The sequence below is a fragment of the Aplidium turbinatum genome, chromosome 5, assembly GCF_918807975.1.
Source record: "Aplidium turbinatum chromosome 5, kaAplTurb1.1, whole genome shotgun sequence".
Lineage (NCBI taxonomy): Eukaryota > Metazoa > Chordata > Ascidiacea > Aplousobranchia > Polyclinidae > Aplidium > Aplidium turbinatum.
Genome location: NC_137476.1, coordinates 33663617 through 33685687, shown reverse-complemented (window position 1 = coordinate 33685687; position 22071 = coordinate 33663617). Strand labels below are relative to the sequence as shown.

The 22071-nt window shown below is 36.5% G+C and overlaps 1 protein-coding gene across 1 annotated transcript; it reads right to left on the bottom strand.

The window, feature by feature from the left end:
- Nucleotides 1–219: 219 nt before the first annotated feature.
- On the bottom strand, nucleotides 220–2065 carry LOC145771168 (uncharacterized). The gene is made up of 3 exons (XM_082582904.1): nucleotides 1999–2065; nucleotides 899–1785; nucleotides 220–225 (listed from the first exon to the last, which is right to left on the bottom strand). Exons 1-3 carry the CDS (start codon nucleotides 2063–2065, stop codon nucleotides 220–222), a joined length of 960 nt encoding a protein of 319 aa, XP_082439030.1.
- Nucleotides 2066–22071: the final 20006 nt, after the last annotated feature.

The following is a 22071-nucleotide window of genomic DNA, read 5'->3' as shown; positions in this document are numbered from 1 at the left end:
ATACCCTGACATGTGCATGATGAGAACTTATTATTGCGAAACTGTAGCTATTGATCATGGTTTAATAACCACATAGCGGAATTCTAAAATCATTTTGTCGCAAGACAAATAAAGGCTAGAGAGTAGAGACACAAATAAATAAAAATGACTGAAATTCCTATCGCTGAGTACGTCAAAAGTCCAACAAAATTTTTCAAAAACGTTGCAACGAAAAAAGTTTTAGAACTACATGTAAAAACAAAACATTCACAATTTTGGCTAAACGTAATCTTTTTCATTTCTAGCACTAGTTGCAACGTTCATCTGATGAAAGTGAAAGTAATTAAGCAACAATAAACAGGTTGGTTTATTGCTTCAATGGCGTTTCGCGTACCACGAAAATACGCATCCTCAGAGCGAATAACTTACAATATAGTTTTGTATGTTTATTTTGTATGTTATTCGACCGGAGGATGCTCTGTGTCATGGTGCGCAACACGTCAGTGAAGCAACATACCAACCTGTTTATTGTTGCTTTCACTTTTATCAGATGAACGTTGCCACTAGTGCTAGAAACAATATTTGTCCTGATGAACACCTAAACTTTAAGTATTCGTAATCTTTTTCTCGTTGAAAAATGTAATTTTCTTGTAGAAAAATTAAATTGCTGAAATTGATAAGTGAATCTCATATGAGGTGTGTGATCCATTTGTGCCAATTTAAATTATTCATGCGTGAAAATGATACAAACATCGCATCTATGTAGGTTTTCATCACAATGAGTTACTATATGAGATTTCAAATTACTAGATTGTAAAAACGACTTTTCACAAACAACGCATTTATACGGTTTTTCACCAGTATGAGTGAGCTTATGAGATTTCAAATAATCAGATCGTGCAAATGACTTTTCACAAACTTCACACTTATATGGAGTTTCACCAGAATGAATTAGCATGTGCCGTTTCAAATTACCAGATTGCAAAAATGACTTTTCACAAACAACACATTTATACGGTTTTTCACCAGTATGAGTGAGCTTATGAGATTTCAAACAATCAGATCGTGCAAATGACTTTTCACAATCTTTACACTTATATGGATTTTCACCAGAATGAGTTAGCATATGAGATTTTAAATGACAGGAATGCAAAAACGACTTTTCACAAACCTCACATTTATATAGCATTTTACCAGAATGAATTAGCTTGTGCCGCTTCAAAGCACTAGAGTGTGTAAATGGCTTTTCACAAACATCACATTTATATAGTTTTTCATCAGAATGAGTTAGCATATGATATTTCAAATAATCAGATCGTGCAAATGACTTTTCACAAACATCACACTTATATGGCTTTTCACCAGAATGAGTTAGCTTATGAGATTTCAAATGATTAGCTTGTGAAAATGGCTTTTCACAAACATCGCATTTATACAGCATTTCACCAGAATGAATTAGCTTGTGCCGTTTCAAATTACCAGATTGCGAAAACGACTTGTCACAAACATCACATTTATATGGCTTTTCGCCAGTGTGAAGACGTTTGTGCTGATTTAAATTACATATCCATAAAAACGACTTGTCACAAATGTCACATTTATGCGGTCTTACACCAGAATGGGTTAGCTTGTGATATATCAAACTATGAGTTTGCGAAAACAACTTTGCACAAATATCACATTTATATGGTTTTTCACCAGAATGAGTGAGCTTATGAGATTTGAGATGGCCAGATCGGGCAAATGATTTTTTACAAATATTACATTGATGTGTTTTTTTACCAGCGTGAAATCGCTGATGTCTTTCTAATTCAGATATGTATTTAAAACTCTTGTCACAACATTTGCAACAAAGTCGTTTTCCGGAATGAATTTTTTTGTGACATATCAATGCTGACTTGCTTCGGAAATGTTTATAACAATTTAGAGTTTCTTTTTTAGTTGGTTGGATAGATGATAACTTTTCTTGATACAAATTTGGAGGCCATTCCTTGGTGGCTGAAACAGTTTTTAAATTACCTTGGTCAATAATTTCACATGATTCAGGAACTTCAAGCTTCACTGGATGCTGTTCATGTTGATTCATACTGAAAGGTAAAATGATGATTAATTGATTGTTGAGAACTGATTATGTAAATAGAAGGCAACAGAAATGGTGTGAGTAGAATAATATAAGTAGGCCTACAAGCAGTGCCGGATCAATCAAGTGCGGGGCCTGTAGCAGATTGATTTGATGTACAGATAATACCTGGGAAGTAATTGAATATGATATAGATTTGATGTACATTCTACAACAACAAAAATAACAAAAGTCTAATGTAGGCCTAATGTTTTATTTGCAAGGAGAAACATAAAACTTCAACAATATCATTCAAAAGTCTTTTCGATGCATTTTGATCTCTGCAAGTTTGGCAATTATTTCAGATGAGTCCATTAGTAACTTCACAATGTCATTTTCAATATTCAAAAAAGTTACATAGTGTAGACGCTCTTGCCCCATCGTGTTTCGCAGATAGTTTATAATCAACTTCAATTTTAAAAATGATCTCTCTCCAGTACAATTAGTTAACATCATAGGTTACATAGATAAATGCGCAACAAATTGTCAACAGTAGGTGTCAATATTGTTTTCTTTATTCAAAGTGAAATAGCTGAGTTCTGGAGAGGAGCAATCAATAGCAATGTGCTTTAAGAATTCTGAAAACTGAGGTAGTTCATCTTTCAATCCGTCTTCCAAATCCTGGGAATATGCTTCTAAAAGTCTGTCAGCACTTTCTTGGATTTGCGCAGGTGTTAGGTCATGCAGATTTTGCAAAAAAATAAACCGTGTGTTCAATTGGGTGTATGCCTTGCGACGTTGCTCCAGCGCAGATTGTAGGCTGTCCAATACTGCAAAGAAAACTTCCACCCGGAATCTTAGGTGATTGATTATATCCATTGCACTGGAACTGAACGGCCGCTTCCTACATCCTCATCGCGCTTCAATTTCGGACAATTATTCTTGTGCTTGTTGGTCGGTAATCCGGCACTTGAGTCAGCTTCTGCGCCTCTGACTCAAACTTAGCAAATTGTTCTCTGAAAGTCTGTAGAGATTTTGTTGATATCCTTGAAGAGAGGCTTGAGTTGCCTGGAAGCAATCGAGTAAGCTATCCCAAAAAACCACTAAGATTCCAGTTTCGAGCAACTCCATTTGCCTGCTGTCGACATTCTGCCTAATGCTCTTGGTCATTCGCAAGTTTCTCCAGTGCCTCCTTTATGAAAGGAAAGCGTTATTTAACCTTAATGGCATCAGCTCTTGCGGATTAAATTCTTTCCTGTGACAACACAATGCGCAAAGTTGCCATTCTCTCGAATGCTTCCTCAAAAAACTAGGACTAGCATCGTGGGCTAGTGGCATTCAAACAAGCAGTTGCCTCCAGTGGAAATTACCGGTTTTTAAGTTTAGAATAATTAGGAAAGGACAAGACGTTGGGACTCGTAATTTAATCCTAAGTCATTCCAGTTTGCAAGCCAAAAATTAATTGCCATGTTCAACATTTTTTTGCAAAAAAAAAAGTTTTGCTCGTCAAGCGCGGGGCCTTGTGAAGCACGGGGCCTGTAGCAGCTGCTACTATAGTTAATCCGGCGCTGCCTACAAGACATTTTGACAAAACCAAATTTCCGTAAAAGTTTTGATCAAGGTTAATTTGACGCAACAACAACTCGACGTGGAATACATTTTACCGAAAGATTACGTGCTGCAAACTTACATACTCTCTATTTTATCTTTGTCCGAAAAAAAAAATGTGTTGAAACCATGGCGATCTATAGATGCACTGGCGCCGACTTACGGGGTGGCCACGCCACCCCGTAACCGATATGGCGGGGTGGCGTGGTTTGATTGTTTTGTCACAAGCATGATACTAGCGAAACATCAAGCAAGCTACGTGAAGATTACGCAATACGTGGCTACGAGTTTTTTCCTTGTTGTTGTTGCGATCGTTTTATTTGTTACTTGTCATAAGTCATTGTTACATTTGTTAGGTTTACAATGGGATTTATTTATCAATAAAATACGATCTTTCTATTGCCTCCCTCAAAAATCTTTTTTGAAAATTTTTAAACTGCTCATAATATCGCTATAAATCATGACAGCTATAAAATACTTGGAAATAAACTTATCTGGATGATTGATAGCTCCACTCCCTAAATGAATATCTATTTTCAAATTTCATTAAAAAAATGCAATTTTCGAAACTTTTGGGCAGTTCCATCGTGACGGACGTACCATTCAGAGAGTTATAGCAGTCTATAATTGTTGATGAAATGGAAATCTAGGCAATTCTACTACATAGCATGAAAGGGTACCCCACCACTATGAAATCACCCCAAAAATTATTTCCTAGCTGCTTTCTGTAAAATAGATACAGCTCGTTTATCATGCGTGACGGACGTATGCAGAGAAACAAGAAATCATAAGTACCTTTCGTAAGATACGAAACGCTCTGAATTGTACACAGGTAACTGCAATTTTTTAACTTGATTAGTTTAATGAATGAATAAACTAACTCACAAAAGCTGTTGCACAAATTTATTGTATGAATTGAATACACTATGCCCCAGAATGTAACGTGACGGACGTACAAAATTTTCGTGACGGATGTACGACTCTGAATTTTAAGCAAGAAAGGTGCAAGCAGTCTACTATAAAAGAAGTGAAAAATCGCATACATAGTTCTAAAGTTAATGGATGGGCTATAATTGCCAATATGTTTTAATTGAGACTATATACAAGTAATTACAAGTATAGAGGAAAACTGAGCTCTTTCGTCCAATATTAAAATAAACTAATTTTTATATAAATGGTTTATTTTTCATTCCCAGTAGAATCACTTGTGTTGTTGCTGTAGTGCCGTACAGGCATACACACATAGTTATAGAAAACAGCTTAATTTGAATTTTGGCAGTGAATATCAATTGTTATCAGCGCAGTAATTTCCAATTATTGTGACTGATGTACATTGTACAAGTGTTAAAATTCAGATGGTAGCCAATACCGGTATACAATAGATCCACATAACAAGCGTATCTACATGCACATACAAGATTACAATGCTACAAAACACAGTGCTCATTTCTATAGTACGCTGAATACTAGGGTGTGTCGTGTGCCCCCAAAAATTTAAAAAATGGTTGAAAACAAAATTATTTTTTTTTGTGGGTGAGGCTTGACTAAAAAAGCAAAATTACAAAATTTCAAAAAATTTGGTCAAGGTTTAGGTGCTCCACATCCCAATTGCCTGTATCCCCTTGTTGGCTTGACAATAGGGTGGATTGAAAAAATTTTTTTTTTTAATTTAAAAAAAGGGGGGTCTAGACCAGGGCTTCTCAAACTATGGGTCGCGACCCCAAATGGGGTCGCGTAATGAAATTTTGGGGTCGTAATGAAATTCTAGTGCCGGTGGGTTGTAGTCTTGTCAATTGACCGCTTTGACCATGATGTCAATTGACCGCAACCGTCGGTATGAAATGTCGAACGATAAAATATAACCAATCGTAACAATTGATGCATTGTTACGCTATCATTGCTGTAACGTGCTGACCAAAAGTAACCTTACCGCTCGTAGTATGATTTCAAAGTAGCCTAGCAACTAGTTTCTGAAGGAACCAGTTACAAGATTAATTGACTATGGATCAGTGGTTAGGTTTCGTAGATTCATGCGGTAACAATTGCAAGCACAAAGAAAACAATTGATAAATCAGAAAGAAAAAGAAAATATAATGATCAAAATGATCCGTTTTAATGTCATTAACGTGGATGTCCCCATAATGCAACAAAACTTTAATTGCAACAAAACTGTTGGTGTTTTATTTAAATCCAAGATGTTGAAACTTGACTTTAATCCGATCATATATTTAAATGAAAAACGTATCTGCTTTGAGACCTAGTGAAATGTTTAGGAGTAATAATTAACGACTTGCTATCCGATGATGAAGACATGAAACGACAATTACGGTCGTTGTATTGTGCTGGAAACATGTTAAAAGCAAGGTTTTCCAAATGTTTGATTGCTGTTAAAAATGTGTTGTTTCGTTCCTATTGTATGCCTTTATATGCCTGTCAACTATGGTGCAACTATCTTTCATCCAATAGTAATCGCTTACGTGTTGGATACAATAATTGTTGCAGAATGTTGTTTAATCTGCGGAGACGACGCAGCATCACCTATGCATTCGTTGATAACAATACCACAACTTTTCAAGCTCTCATTCGTAAAAATTATACCAGTTTGTAACACGATGTAACTTGTTTTCCAATCAATGAATTAATGAAATAATGCCAACAGACTGTTACTATCAATCTTTGTATGTGGTACAATGCAACTCAGCTCTCCACAACTTTTCAAGCTCTCATTCGTAAAAATTATACCAGTTTGTAACACGATGTAACTTGTTTTCCAATCAATGAATTTATGAAATAATGCCAACAGACTGTTACTATCAATCCTTGTATGTGGTACAATGCAACTCAGCTCTTCGGAGTTGAGTATCTGCTTTGTTTCTACATTTTATGTTTGATTGTAAAATGGACCATGTTGAGTCTGATGTAAATAAATAAATAAATAAATAAATGGGGTCGCATAGAAATATATTTTTCAAAATGGGGTCGCAGAGCAAAAAAGTTTGAGAAGCCCTGGTCTAGACCACTGACAAATTGGCTAAAAACAATAACAAAACTGGTTTCAGGGAGTTGTACCACATATTGGCCGTTCTACCCCCCATTTTATGGGGGAATACCCCCAAAATTCTCAAATCGGATGTAACTTTGGAACTGCTGGTGCTAGGAACATGAGTTTGGTATCAAATGATGCAGAATCATAATGTTTCTATCTGCTCTATGAGGACTTTTTGCCTTAATTTCACTAGAAAAAAAGTTATGACAAAAAGCGTATATTTGACAATGTTTTGGACAAAACGGTAGCGCAGGCACAAGGTAATGGGTAAATGCACATGCTGTACTGCATATGTTGATGCAGGTCACAGATGACTTGGATACTTTTGCTTATTGCATTTGCAATAAATATACAGCATGGTATGCATAATATACGGTACACACTACACATGATGTAGAGAATACAAGGGTTAATCGAGAGCATGTAGGCAGTGGTCTAACGGTACAGTAGTGTGACTGGAAATACAATATAGTGCTCGTGTCATGTACACACACAGTAGCAAGTAACAACTTTACTGCACGACCTGGGGGTTACTAACTGGACTGTTCAAAGTGTAGGTGCATAAAACAAATGCTGTAATTAGTAGACATAATTGGTGATGGGAAGACTGTGATCTGCCATGAAATCATTGTCAAGGAAATACCAGCACACAGATTGATATACTCCATACTGCTGCATGTGCTAGACTACCTGTACTACATTGAGACTTTAGCAACCAGCACAAAAAGGTGAACATGTCAATCTAGTGGGAATTCCTTCTTGCTGTTGAATTCTTTCATAAGTTGACGAGATCGCACCTTCTGACGAATCAGTCCATCCTTTCTTTCAAAACCTACAGCATATAAGCTTGCTTTAACAGTCACTAGCTTAACGTGACACTCCACTGCTTGGTTGTGGCAAGGATAATCCAGCCGCAGAGGTTCGTCGATGACATTGTCAAGCTGTTGATCTGCTAGCGATCTCATGATAGGTGGCTCAGACTTATGAACTGTGCCAAGCTTCACAAGTTGGTGGTATGATTTTGCTTTACTATTAAGCTGTGGCACAAGAAATCTCAGGTGGCACGGCTGGTGAAATTTCCTTTCTCAGCTTTCGATTTTCATCTTCTGCTTTTTGTGAGGAGCCAACATGATTCTTGCTTTGCTTTTCCTGTGCTTGTGCACCTAAGGAATAGATTTGTTGGCCTGCTGCTTTTCTAACTTGGCAGTCTTCATCACCTAGCATTCCAACAATGACATTTTCAGAGTGAGCGATAATGCATTGCATTCCAAAACCTTCTTGGAAATCTTTTACTTCTTGGTTTGGGAAGATTTCTTTGCAACATGTTGAAGAAGTTTTTTGACCCATCAGATAATGAATTGTGCAGGCCTCGAAATTCACGGCGGACACGGCGGACATGTCCGCCGTCACAGCATGTGATGTCCGCGGGAAGTACCTTCTAGATCGGTCATATTTGTCCGCCGAGAAATATCGCAGAAACAGGCGATACAAATCGTCATTGCTTAGCACGAACAACTGTTGCAAGAATATAATTTGCGCTGGGAATGCGAAATTATCGCATTCCAAGCGCGCATCTAGAAAAAGTTAATACTGTATCTCTTACCTTCCATTCAAGCAGAAAAACTTTCGAATTTTACGTTGCTTCAACGATTGATGACATTGAATCAGCGTAACAGAGGTGAATTCTTAGCTAAGAATTGATGGGAGTACCGGTACTTCTACACTATAATCACGCGCAACTTAGTTCAAGTCTTATGTCAAAATGTCTGGCTTTGATCTCCGAGTAATATTGATAATGCAAGGTTGGTTACAAAGTTAGATTATAAGAGTATAGGCTACTACAGCAAGATGCCGCAAAACTTAAGTTTTGGTATTACAGTAAGAAAGAAAAGGCCCAGGGAAATTTCTGAAAGTGAGAATGAGGGCGATGAACCTACTACTAGGAATTTTAGTGGTGATAGACGCATATATTAAAGGAACAACGAATGTAAGGATTAGCTCTGTCAAAGATCACAACACATCGTTTACCCCAAGCCACCAACTTCCGGTCATCAAGGCCATCGACAATATGAGTGACAAAAAAAAAATCAAAATTAAGAGGTTGTTTAAAACCGCATATTTTATCGCTAAAGAAGAGCTCGCATTTACGCTTTTCCCTCAACTAGCCGGTCTGGAGAAAAGACACGGAATAGATCTCGGTATCACGTATCTTAACGACAAGCAGTGATCTCGTGGAGATTGGCGCACGTCTTTGAAGATCGATGTTATTGAAGCTCTAATCATGCGCATATGTTTGAATGGCCTTGACTGCGCTGATTATACCTCCGAGCCTGCCGTGGTCTCGTGGAATACTGATACTATTTTGGAGAGGCGACCGCATCACGGAGAGGGGAAAAAATAATTGTGCTTTTTCTAATGTTTTGTTTATTCTTTTCGTCACTTTCGCTCACATAACACGCAAAAATATACCTAAAGAAAAAAGCCTAGTGAAACTTTGCACATCAGAAAATAGTAGCGTTACGCGTTAGTGTAGAAGTTTTCCGACTCGTGCCCAGAGCATTGTGACGCAAGAAACCACACGACCTCGTTCGGTGGAAGTTAATCAGTTATGCGGCGAATTATTTTTTTATTATTTATTTGCATCAGACACAAAAAGTCCATAGAATTTAAATTTTTAACAATCATCATATTATCATCATCATATTTAGTAGCTACACGGCGTCAAGCGCACGTCGTTGGTCTGATGAAAGCCTTTCAGAGTGACTTCGCTGAAATTTTAAAAAGCCTAAACCGTAGCTATGGTTCTCAAATGGCGAAGACTTATCAAGATAAAGGTATTAAGTATGACGATCGACATTAAAACTGGTGTGTCCGGCGTAAGACTTAATTTGTCCGCCGAGATAGCTGCTCAGACCGGACACGTTTGTCCGCCGTCAACAAAAACGAATTTCGAGGCCTGATTGTGGTGTTTTATTTCAAACCAAGGTGGGAAGCAAACCTTGATGCAGTACTCAGACAAGTTCATGAAACTTTTGGAAAGGTTGATTGCATGAGCGTATTTACGAAGTAGCCTACAAGCAAGTGTTAGCCACCTTGAATGACATACTTTCCCGACTGACAAAAACTGCAAGTCTTCATCAACATTCAACATGCCCAAGCACAATGCAGGCATAATCCATATATTACACTGGTATACAAAAAAAGAATTATTTTTTGCTCCATGAACTTTGAAGACTGATTTAGAGTAATTTTGCGGTGCTGAATCCGATCTAACCTCAGATCACGTCAGGTTTGTGAGATATGATAACAACAAATTGTTACTTTTGTCAAAAGTGGAAGATTTGGCATTGCGTTCACCACCAACATAATGCAGTGCTATAACGAATGGTTAGTGTTAGACAGGCCAAAACAGCCTAAGTAAGGTTACTGTACAAGCATTGCCACAGGCCTACTTAATCCTTTGTGGTTTCATGCAAACCTTTGACGGGGGGGGGGGTCAGTTATACTTTTAGCCCCCCTTTTAGATTGTTATTACTGCATGGTTAATAATGTTGCTTAGAAAACAAATTGGTATCAAAATTATATTTGGTGTATTTCAGCTACGTATGCACGACATGGCCTGGATTTCTGCATATAGCAAAATATGTATGTGCAATAAACGCAACGTCAAATCTTCTACTTTTGACAAAAGTAACAATTTGCTGTCATCATATCTCACATACCTGACGTGATAGGATAAATCTGAGGGCAGATTTGGATTCAGCACCCCAAAATTACTCTAAATCAGTTTTCAAAGTTCATAGAGCAAAAATCGTGTAGATCAGTGTTATGTTAAAACAAGGTATTTATGGAGTATGGGGGTCGAAATTCCTGTATTTTTAACTGCAATGTGGAGCACCTAAACATTAATATTTTTTGCTGAAACTTCATATTATTGTTGTTTCAGTGAAACCTCACCATTGAAAAAAAATAATACAAAAAATATGAACATTGGGGCACACGACGCACCCTACTGAATACTGCAGTAAGAAAACTTTAACACATTTTCAGAAAAATTAGTGAAGCCCAGACGGAATCCCAGTTAAAGCACAGGCTAAATAACATATCATGTGCGTGCAGTTGTGCATAGAAAAACTAACAGTTTAACAACCATAAACAAACAAAAAACCAAACAATAATGATACAAAATGAATCCTACTAAACAATTTTCAAAAGAACTAGTTTGCAGTTTAGTCAACGTCTCTAAACTTCAAACCCTTTTAAATTTAAATTGTCCACGGTATCCAACCACCTCAGGTTGATTCAATTTCTTTGCAACTTTTTCGTCAGTGTAAACAATTTTGTCCTCAGGTGAGGCCATCGCCACACACTGCCACTTGTGGGCATCACCTAAATTTCGTAGTTTGTGCCGACTTCTTGTTGAACTTCACCAGGGTAAAATTCACTAAGATCATATTCAACAAGTACCCAATCACTTTTTTGATAGCAAACACTTTCTTCTGCTTCGTTTATGTCTTCATTAGATTCTCCATAGTTGGAAGGTATAATAACAAATAGGTATATAACTTGTGCAACAACTTTTGTGAGTTAGTTTATTCATTCATTAAACTAATCAGGTTAAAAAATTGTAGTTACCTGTGTACAATTCAGAGCATTTTGCATTTTACGAAAGGTATCATACTTATTATTTCTTGTTTCTCTGCATACGTCTGTCATGCATGATAAACAAGCTGTATCTATTTTAAAGGAAGCAGCCAGGAAATAATTTTTGGGGTGATTTTATAGTGGTAGGTACCCTTTCTTGCTATGTAGTAGAATTGCCTAGATTTCTATTTTATCAACAATTATGGACTGTTATAACTCTCTGAATGGTACGTCCGTCACAATGGAACTGCCCAATAATAACTAAGATTTGTGATACCGTACCTGGTATAATAACTTTTTAAATCAGTGACAGCATGAATATAGGGACAACATAAGCATGATCCCTGCATTAAGCACCACAAAATGACTAAGTTAAAGTTAGTTAAACAGTATAAAAACCTGTGATGGACGTACGTGACGGACGTACATGATGGAAATTCCATTACAGTGTACATCCGTCACGCATTTTTACTTAGTTAAACAAAAAATTTTAGAAAACCATTTGGGTTGTAGGTTGGTATGTAGGAACTAAAAGAAGAAATGAAGTTTCAAAATTTTAATTCATCTGATAATTTTTTTAAATAAAATAAAGGAAAAAATTTGTGACGGACGTACAGGACCCCAGGTCGAAGTCCTACATGCTATAAGTCCAACATTACATCTTGTTAAAAAAAATTTTTTTTTAGAGATCAATCTTGCACTCATTTCTGATTGTACAACTGCAGTATTGACAAAGTTTCTTGAAATATCAATCAGAAGCTTCACAATTCAGTATATGAGTATTTTTCATGATATTTTTGACATTTGAAGTGATGTTCGCTTACTGAGGCATAACTTCCAACCATTTTGGGTGGGGGCCAAATATTTTTATTTTCTGAAAACTAGAAAGAATAAGCTTTCCAATGATACCATTTTTATTGTTATCAAATAAAAAATATGTTTTGATGGGTTGGTTGTCCTTATCATGGAACTGCCCTTTTTGAGTTTTATTTAAATAGTGCACTTAGTAAAGTAGCAGTTTTAACGTTCTGCAAATTTACACGTTTATATGGTTATATTCGAGGAAAGCTACACCCCCTGCCAATTCCCAATAATGAAAGCAACCTTTTTCAATTACTCAAGATTTTGCATTTTGAATTATTTTCCGATTTCAATTGTAGTGTACTGTCATCTACTTCATGCTTTAATTTCTACTTTGTTATCTACTTCATGCAATAATATTGCGTGTCAATGCGTGACAAACTGTGAGGCGGGAATTTATTGGTCTGACATACTGTAGGAGTTGCTTGTTACATCATAGAAAAAATTACGAAAAGTCGTCCTGTAAAAGTCTGAGGCGAGAATTTATTGGTCTGACATAGGAGTTGCTTATTACATCATAGAAAATAAAGAAGACATAAACCCAACGCTTCTGCGTCTGGAATTGCAACAGCTGGAAAGTTTTCAACAGCAAACCGATTTTGTTTCAACTATGTCGCAACTGCTTGATCTATTTGCAAGCAATGAAACAATTTCATTAATGCTTCCAAACGTGGTCTGCGTTGTGAAAATATACTTATCGTTGCCTTCCACCACTTGCGATGCGGGTGATCATTTAGTGCACTCAGGCACATAAAAACCTACTTGCGATCTACCATGACGCAACAGCGATTGAACCACGTTCTAATTTTAAATGTTTATCAAGCTGAAGCTTCACGGTTACAACTTGACCAGTTGATTAGCAGTTGGATTGACAGAGCTTCTGTTCGCAAAAATACTTTTGCCAAATGTTAAGTGTCAGACCAGCAACGTAATAATAAAATTCACGACATACCTCCTGTGCTTTGTTTTAAAGTTGCTTTGTAAATTGTCGAACTACAAATCAGGTGTGAAAAGACAATTGCATCTACGAAACACGCTTAGTAAAAATCAAACAAAAACATGCAGTTTGATAGTTTTTAGGTTGCCATATTGTGCTACCGCCACCCCGTGCAAAAATAAAAGTCGGCACCTATGTATAGATCGCCATGGTTGAAACGCATTCTCTTTTCTTGATAAATTTTCGTAATGACCTGCACTCTTGATTCTTTTGGGACAGTTTTAAAGTAATCTACTATAGTCCTCTGTGACGTAAGTAATCCTACTGCACCAACTCAATTCAATACATTGTTGCTTAATTCTATTTTCGTCACATCAAGGCTTCATTGCCCAGCAAGCTAAATACTTGGATTAAGGAACAGGAAGTTAACGAAGCCAATCTTCACGTTCATTATGAAAAACTAGTGATGGAGACTTTTTGATGCTATAGTATTTTGCACCCAACTGGTGTAACTAAACAAACTTTCCGTTTTATAAGTATCAACAGTGTCAAGTTGTTTGTGACGTTGCAAATTACTGGTACAAAAAAAATACAGCTGTACAAAAAGATTTCTACAACCTACATCACAGATGACTTTCTAGTTTGCAACTTCGCAAATCCTAATTAAACAATCACTGCAAAATGGTTCATCTGATGAACTATCTAATAATAATAATTGACAAACGAATATGAACGTTTAAAATGTTTGCAGCATACCGTATATTGCCATACAGAGTTTCATTCTCAGTTGATTGGATGGAAGATAATTCTTCTTGATACAAACATGGATGACCTTCTTTGGTGTCTACAATGGTTTCCAAATGATGTTGATCAATGATTTCATAAGGTTTGCATACTTCAGAAACTTCAAGCTTCACAGGAACATTTTTGTGTGGATTCATATTCAAAAGTGAGGGTACAACAAACTGATTTTAAGAGGATTTATTTTAGTAACAAAGTAGTTAAATGAAGCAATTATTTTCTGAAAATCACCAAAAACATGAAAAAGGTAAAGATAAACTTTCCAAATTACGAGTACGTAAAATCAACTTTGTCGAAAACATTACATTTATTTTATTTTATTTATTTATTTGCATCAGACTCAGGATGGTCCATATTACACAATCACACATAGCCTAGAAAGTAGAAACAAAGCAGATACTCAACTCCGAAGAGCTGAGTCGTAATGAACCAAATACAAAGATTGATAATAACAGTCTGTTCGCATGAGTTCATAAATCCATTGATTGGAAGACAAGTTACATCGGGTTATAAACTGATATAATCTTTTGCGAATGAGAGCTTGAAAGGATGTGATATTGTTATCAACGACTTCTAAGCCGATGTAAAAACGATTGGTCAAATGAACTTTGTCAAAATCATCATATTCAGATGCTTCACTGTAACAAAGTGTAACTTTTTTATGCTTTTCAAAGAAATTGAGAGAAAGTATGTTGTTCCACTTGCAACACATTGGAATGATAGAATGACCATGTTACATTAGGCATAAAATGGTTGACCTTATGAGGTTTCGAGTTATTAAAAACATGAAAATGCTTTGTAGTAGGGAGATTCCATGTCAATTTACATGGGAGGTGTAACCCTATGTTTCAGATTCTCTTTGTTTTAACATATGTTATTGCCCTTGCAAAATAATGATCAAAGAAAAAAAAATATTTAGATATCTTGAGATATGACTGGGTAATTTTTTTTGCCACTAGGTGGAGATTTGCTGTGCGAGCGCTCACTTTTTGTTTATTAACTGATGCAAATTCTCTTATATCTTCATAAGTACTCGACATAGGTTTTCAAAAATTGGGTTTTGGGTATTTTCACGGTCAAGGAATCCAAATTTGCTGTCGAAATATCAAAAAAACAACCTTTTCATTGAGAAAAAAAAGGTTGAAATTTTTTAAACATTTTTTTTAAGTTCCGAACTTTGATCTCATTTTTTAAGTTGTTGACGCAAAGTTACAAACTACGTTGTTTTTTTTTTGTACTATTATTCTTATCCTTTTTATTAATGCAAGTTTGTTAATTATGTTTTGTAAGCTTCATGAAAAATTTTTCATAGAAAATTGACATGAGCCTTTGTTTTTTCTTCACCTAAAACACGTACACTGTGTGTACTCTTTGGCGACCTAGCTGCTGCCATCAATAAAAAATAATTTTAATGGAAACTCTTTTGTACAAAAATGTGTGTTTTACTTTTTGCATTGTATGGTGATGGTGTAAATATTCATTTACATTTAAATGTTTACTCACAACTCTGCCCTTGCAGACCAACAATAGCCATGGGTTGGGTACTTTTCATGTTAGATTTTTTTTTTTAAATAGATTAACCTTGCATATATTGTTTTAGGAATATTCTAGATAACTAGCAACTTTTGCTTGGTAATACTAAATTTAAATCATGACTGAAATGGAACCTTGCAGCATTGGCACTGCCCTCAACTCCATGTGCCACAAAAAATCCTATACTCGAACTACTGCATTGAAGGAACTGAGTTTGTTTTCTGAAAAAGATCAAAAGCTACTTCTATGGAGATGTAATCTTCAGAATTTTGAAACACCTATCCACACAGTTTGTTTACACCACGAAAAATGCTTTCTGGGAAACAACTTTGAAAAAAAGTTTACCAAATGTTGTAATGTTTTTGGAATCTACAAAAAGAGTGTGAAAGCCAGTCAAAAAATCACTTTAGAAATGGCTCAAAAATTAACAAAAATGCATTCTATCATAATGATGAATATGGTAGATGGATGCCAGAAGCTAAGAACAAAGTTAAGGTAAAGGTAAAGGGGGATCTCATACTTGATTCAAGTGTCGGGTATGAGAAGATAAGGTTCTCATTGTACTAAGCCTTCGGCACTAAGGAGAGTAGGGTGGCCAGTTCCTTTCTCTCGGCCGCCTTTACTTCAGCAACGACGCCCACCCAATTTATTACACCTTGGGTAGAGGTGAGCGGTGTTTTCAACAACCAGCTGAAGCCGGGAGTCGAACCAGGTTTGCATAATTGGAAAGCCAACGCCTTATCCGTTGCGCCATCCCACCGCCTATGTTAGTGTTGCCAAAAATGTGCATGAACAAAAACGCTTGGTTTTGTGCAACCTCAAAGAGTTGCACAGTGCATTTAGGGAAAAGCACCCAGATGAGAAAATCAGTTTCTCAAAGTTCTGTCAACTGAGACCAAAATGGTGTGTCACTGCTTCTGGAAGTGGTACCCACTCAGTCTGTGTTTGTACATGTCATGAAAATGCACAATTACTTGTCGATGCTGCTAAAATTAATGAATCATACAAAAGCTTGATGGTAAAAGTTGTGTGTGACTATAATAGTAGAATATGTATGGTACATCGTTGTATCCATTGCCCAGGAAAAGATGCCTTGCACAAGTACGGTACCTTTTGGAATGTGTGCCAGCAGTATGTTCGAATGAAACAGTTGAATACCAGCAATGGCAATCTACTGATAGATCAATGTCAATCACTAACATTGTTACTGTGGCTAAATTCATTGACATTCTGACCACATTAATTGATCAACTTACAGCCCATTCTTACATTGCAAAATGTCAGGCAAGGTATTTAACTGACCGAAAAAGTAATATTGATAAAACTTCTTGTATTGTCCTTCTCGATTTTGCAGAAAATTATCAATTTATTGTTCAAGATGCATCACATGGGTTTCACTGGAATCAAAGCCAAGCAACACTTCATCCTGCAATCCTCTACTACAAAAATAAAGAAAACATTTTATGTCATGATTCTCTTTGTTACATTTCTGATGATCTGAAACACGACACCGCATTTGTTTATGAGCTTTTGCAGCAGATCAGCAGTTACATAAAAGAAAATCTAAAACATGTGAAAAAAATCGAATACTTTTCAGACGCCTGTGCAGGTCAATATAAAAACTTCAAAAATTTATTAAACTTATGCCACCACCAATGTGATTTTAACCTTGATGCATCCTGGTCATTTTTTGCCACAAGCCATGGAAAACCTCCCTGTGATGGCATCGGTGGCACTGTAAAGCGCCTAGCAGCAAGATCAAGTTTGCAAAACAACCAAATTTTAACTCCCAAGTGTTTTTTTAATTTTTGTCAAACTGATATCCCAAACATAAAATGCTTTTTTGTATCCCAAAGTGCAACACAGAAAGCACGGTTTGCTCTACAAACCAGATATAAACTGGGAACAACACTCCGAGGAACTCGATCTTATCATCATTTTCAACCAGTTTCCTCAAACACCATACAATTCAAACGAACAAGTGAAGATCCTGAGTTTTCTGGAGAGCATACGTTTAAAGAATCTACAAATCACCAGCCAGTAATGAAACTGAAAAACAATGACTATATAGCATGCAAATAGGATTCAGTTTGGTGGATTGGCAGTATCATGGAAGTGAATGAACCACAAAGTGAAGTTAAAGTTAAATTTATGTCCCCACACGGTCCCAGTAAATACTTTCAGTGGCCATCAAGAGAAGACACATGTTGGGTTACATTACAGCAAATTATCTGCATAATAGGGGCACCACGGCCAGCAATCAGCAGCGGAAGAAATTACACAATTGAAAAGAATGACATGAAAGTTATTTTAAATACCATTGCTTGAAACTACTCCATTAATGATAACTATTGTGATCATACTTTAAAAGCATTTATTCTGAAGTTTCATCAAACAGACACCAATGACCAAATCTTTTTTATTCCGCATGTTTTGTTGCTTACAGCAACACAGTTCTGTGCTATGTTATGTTGTCGGGAAACAATGGCACAGATTTAACCTGGCCAACAAATCAATACTTTCTAGCATTAATTCAATGAATGAAGATATTACATCAATTGATGTAATATCTTCATATAGGATCCATTTCTGGAAAATATGTTACAGCCAGCAATTCAGTCTTTTTTACATTGAGATGTAAAAAAGATGTAGATTGTAGATGTAAAAAAGACTGAATTGCTGGCTGCAACATTTTTTGCAGAAATGGATCCTATATGATACAATGTGAAAAACAAATACTTAAATGTTAGAATGATAGTATTATCACATTGTATACAATTATTAAATTTCTTCAATAGTGGGAAAACATTAAATATTTTCGGTGTGGTGAATATTTGTTGTTGAAATGTAAAATGTATTTTATCTTTACAGCAATATTGTTCTGTGCACAAACCACAATGACAGTTCGTCGTTGACTTACAGACGACACAAGTATTGCATTTGATTTTGTGTAAAGTATTATGTTAAGTGTTCATTGAATCTCTTATGGAAATTATATGTGTTTCATGTAAAGGCTGATAAAACCTGCTATTAATCTGATTCAAAATAACAAAAAAGGTGGCTGAATAACTCATTCTTGCAGTACATTTCATAATCGCTGTTGAACTACCACCAGTCATAGTTATGTGGCATGATCAAAATTACAAACACAAAACGAACTACCTCTCAGGCATGTCCGAGCACTTGGATGGAGTCTCTTTAAACTCCGACTCGTTTTCAGGCCCAATTGAAGAGCTAAATGGTTTAGTGTCTGATTGGCATGTGGTTAAGTTCAACCCTTAACATACCAAGCGGGGTCTCGTAGGGACCCCAGAGGTGAATTTTTGTATCTCCAGCCTTACCTATAGCAACATTTTTTCTCCTTATCTTTTTATGTGTCATAATTGTAAGCAAGTTCAGTATAGTGCAACAAAAATTAAAAAAAATATTTGAAACATATGCAAAAAACAACATAACGTTACCTGGGGTCCTGATGGGACCCCCTTGGTATATTAGGTTACAAATGCTGAATGTTATCCAGTTAACTCCATACGAAAAATGTCCTTACATTTTGCCAGAATTTGAAAATTTGATGACAAATCAACACGTGGTCAAAGAAAAGAAAATGATAAACTTGCAGCTTTTCGCGAGATTTGGGATGGATTTGTAGAAAACTGCAAAAAACTCTATAAGCCATCTGAAGAAGTAAAGGTAGATGAACAATTAGTCTCTTTCCGAGGGAAATGTTCAATGAGACAGTATATACATGAAATCAAAACCAGCAAGATATCGAATTAAAGTGTGGGCAGCGGCAGACGTGAAGACCACTTAGTCCAAGGCTTCCCAAACTTTTTTGCTAGCGACCCCTTTTAATCTCCTAAAATTTTCTGCGACCCTGGTTTATCCTTTTAACGACGGTTAAAAAGATAAACCAGGGGTGTGCAACGTGCGATAACCCCTCATAATGCCATAAGAATAACATGAATAACAAAATAACTACTTTTTTGTGCCTGCAACTACTAGAAATCATATGATAAACGTGTGGCGCGCGGTTTCAGCCAGTTATTTATATCTGGCCCTCCTGTAATAATGGTTGCACACCCCTGGGGTAAATAATGCGAAATATACGTTTGTGATATTTATTGAAAGGTTTAATTTAAACGAAAACTAAAAACAAGCTATCCGTACTCGAAGCCTATTTTACTTCTTGTAGCCTGCTGGAAACAAAACCAAAAAGTAAGCACATTCATTTAGTGTGATGGCCCTGATGGGTGTGACTACTCTCTGCTACAAAGCAAGTCTAGCCGTCGCTCGATGTTTGTCAATGCTGGTCTCAAAGCGGTTTCAATGTTACTTCCGTTGGAACAGTATTTAATCAACATTGAACACATTGACACGCACATAATACGTGGAGACAAACGGCAGGAGTGCGGTTACTGCTAAGCCATATAATGGTGAATATTCCGCTCTAACGTTAGGCTAAGCCAAAAAGTGTGAACCTTTTTTCCAGAAAATTCAAGCCACAACTTAGAGATCTGCAAATTTTTCTTTCCTGAGATTTGAAAGAGAGGTGCTCGGTAGGCCTACTTTGATTTTGCATTGCAAATGGGTTTTGGATCCAATCTAAGTTGATATTGTCCAATTCTAGAATCTGTCAACGGTCTTGACAAGTGTCGATAATCAAAGGCTCAATAACGTTTGATTTGATTCCACGCCATTGTTAGCCAAAAATTTTTTAGTAAATGAGAATATTTCAAATAAATCATTTTCAATCTTTTGTTTCTAGATGTTTAATTTTTTGATGAACACTCCAACTTTAGATTTCAATGTAGCAACATAGATGTTTTCTCCTTGGAAGAAGGTACGGTACCGTAGCCTAATTACAATTGGCGTTTTTACATCGTTTTAACGTCGCTAAACGTTGAAATCGTGCAGAAAGGAATAAAAAGAAAATGTTTGAACTCATGTCAGTTCAGTTATTTTTATTTTTGACCATCATATCAAAAACAATACGCGAACGTTAAAACGTGCTTGAATTCGTCATGTCAGTTCAGTTATTTTTATTTTTGACCATCATATCAAAACCAATACACGTCAACATAGCAAAGGTAGAAGCGACAAAACGCGAACGTTAAAACGTGCTTGAATTCGTCATGTCAGTTCAGTTGTTTTTATTTCTGATCATGATATCAAAAACAATTCACGTCAACATAGCAAAGGTGTAGAAAAAGGTAGAAGCGACAAAACGCGAACGTTAAAACGTGCTTGTGACCGAAGTAAGTTATTGAGTTGAAAGAAATTTGGCAAGGTTGCATCACCTTCAGAAAAATTTAAGATATGAAGGAAAAATAAAACAAAGAAAATGTTAGAAAAAAAATAATGTTTATGTCTATAAGTTAGTACTTTTGAATAGTTAAAATCATAGGCGCCTAACTATTTTTTTGGCCGTGGGAGCGAAAGCGTGTTTCATCAGCAGCAACGTAAATTCAGCGAAATGTCACGCAGATGGATGATGTAATTATGTCGTCACACTAGGATTGCTTTTATTGCCACACTCGGAGTTATCGCTACGTTCGACCTGCCGTTAATTATTATAAACAAAGCTCGACCAAAACACATGCTATTGCTATGCGTCTGCGTTGGCTAGCGGTTGATGGACTGCGACTCTTTAAGCTAAGCACAACATAAAGTTTAGCAACGAACTAGATTTATTAGCATGAAACAAGAGACGAAAAGGTTTACTAAAAGGTATACTGTAAATGGAATGAAAATACTAACTTGATCATATGCTTGAAAATATACCTGTTGAAAGCAAAATCATTCATGTTTACATCAATTCAACAGCACGTCACCATTAATAAATTTAAAAGTTGCTGACATCCGTAAACAGCCCTTGAAAAATAGTTACAGAGAGACGTTTGATTAAGTTTTTGACTTGACATTGCTCCCTTTTCACTACAATATCGCAACTTATGGCTGACCAGCTTTCAAGTTCCAATTCGCTGTAATACGCCCGTTTTCGTGTTGCAGATGAAACAAAAGATGCGCATATTCCCCGCCTTTGATCGGGTTTCCATGGCAACGGACGTGTGTGCGCCATGCAGTTTGCACGAGTCCGTTGTTGCGTTGATTATGCCGCCTGTGCGACTGTGGGCAGTGTGGTTTGTACCAGCCCTTGTTGCGTTGGTTAGTGGTAACCTCTGGCCGAGACTTCAAGTTCATTTGCATTCTCTGCAGAGGTTTCGACTTTCGAAAGCGACAGCGAGGCTGTTTGCAAGCGCATAAAGTTAAACGCACGCTGCATCAACGTAGCAAATTATGTTGTTTTTGGGTGCATTCAACATCTGATGACATTGAATCGACGCAAAATGGTAGATTTTTGCTGTCACAGGCAGCAAAATCAGTCATTTTTACATTGTGAATTTTTCTCAGTTTCAAAGTATCCTAGTCAGCAAAAGCTCCCTTTTCTACACGATTTCAACGTTTAGCGACGTTAACACGATAGGCCACACATTTGTTTAGCCTTTTCATTCTGTTACTACAATGTAAAAATGAACTGTGTTCTTGGAACAAATTTTTGCTGGTCGGGATAACTAGGTTACGGTACCCGATAACTTCCTTTCT

Bases quoted from the DNA above. Each gene is read 5' to 3' on its own strand.
- LOC145771168 (XM_082582904.1), bottom strand. From the start codon at position 2,065: ATGAATCAACATGAACAGCATCCAGTGAAGCTTGAAGTTCCTGAATCA. The intron at 1,786-1,998 runs GTAATTTAAAAA...TATCTGAATTAG, and splicing joins ATGTGAAATTATTGACCAAG to AAAGACATCAGCGATTTCAC.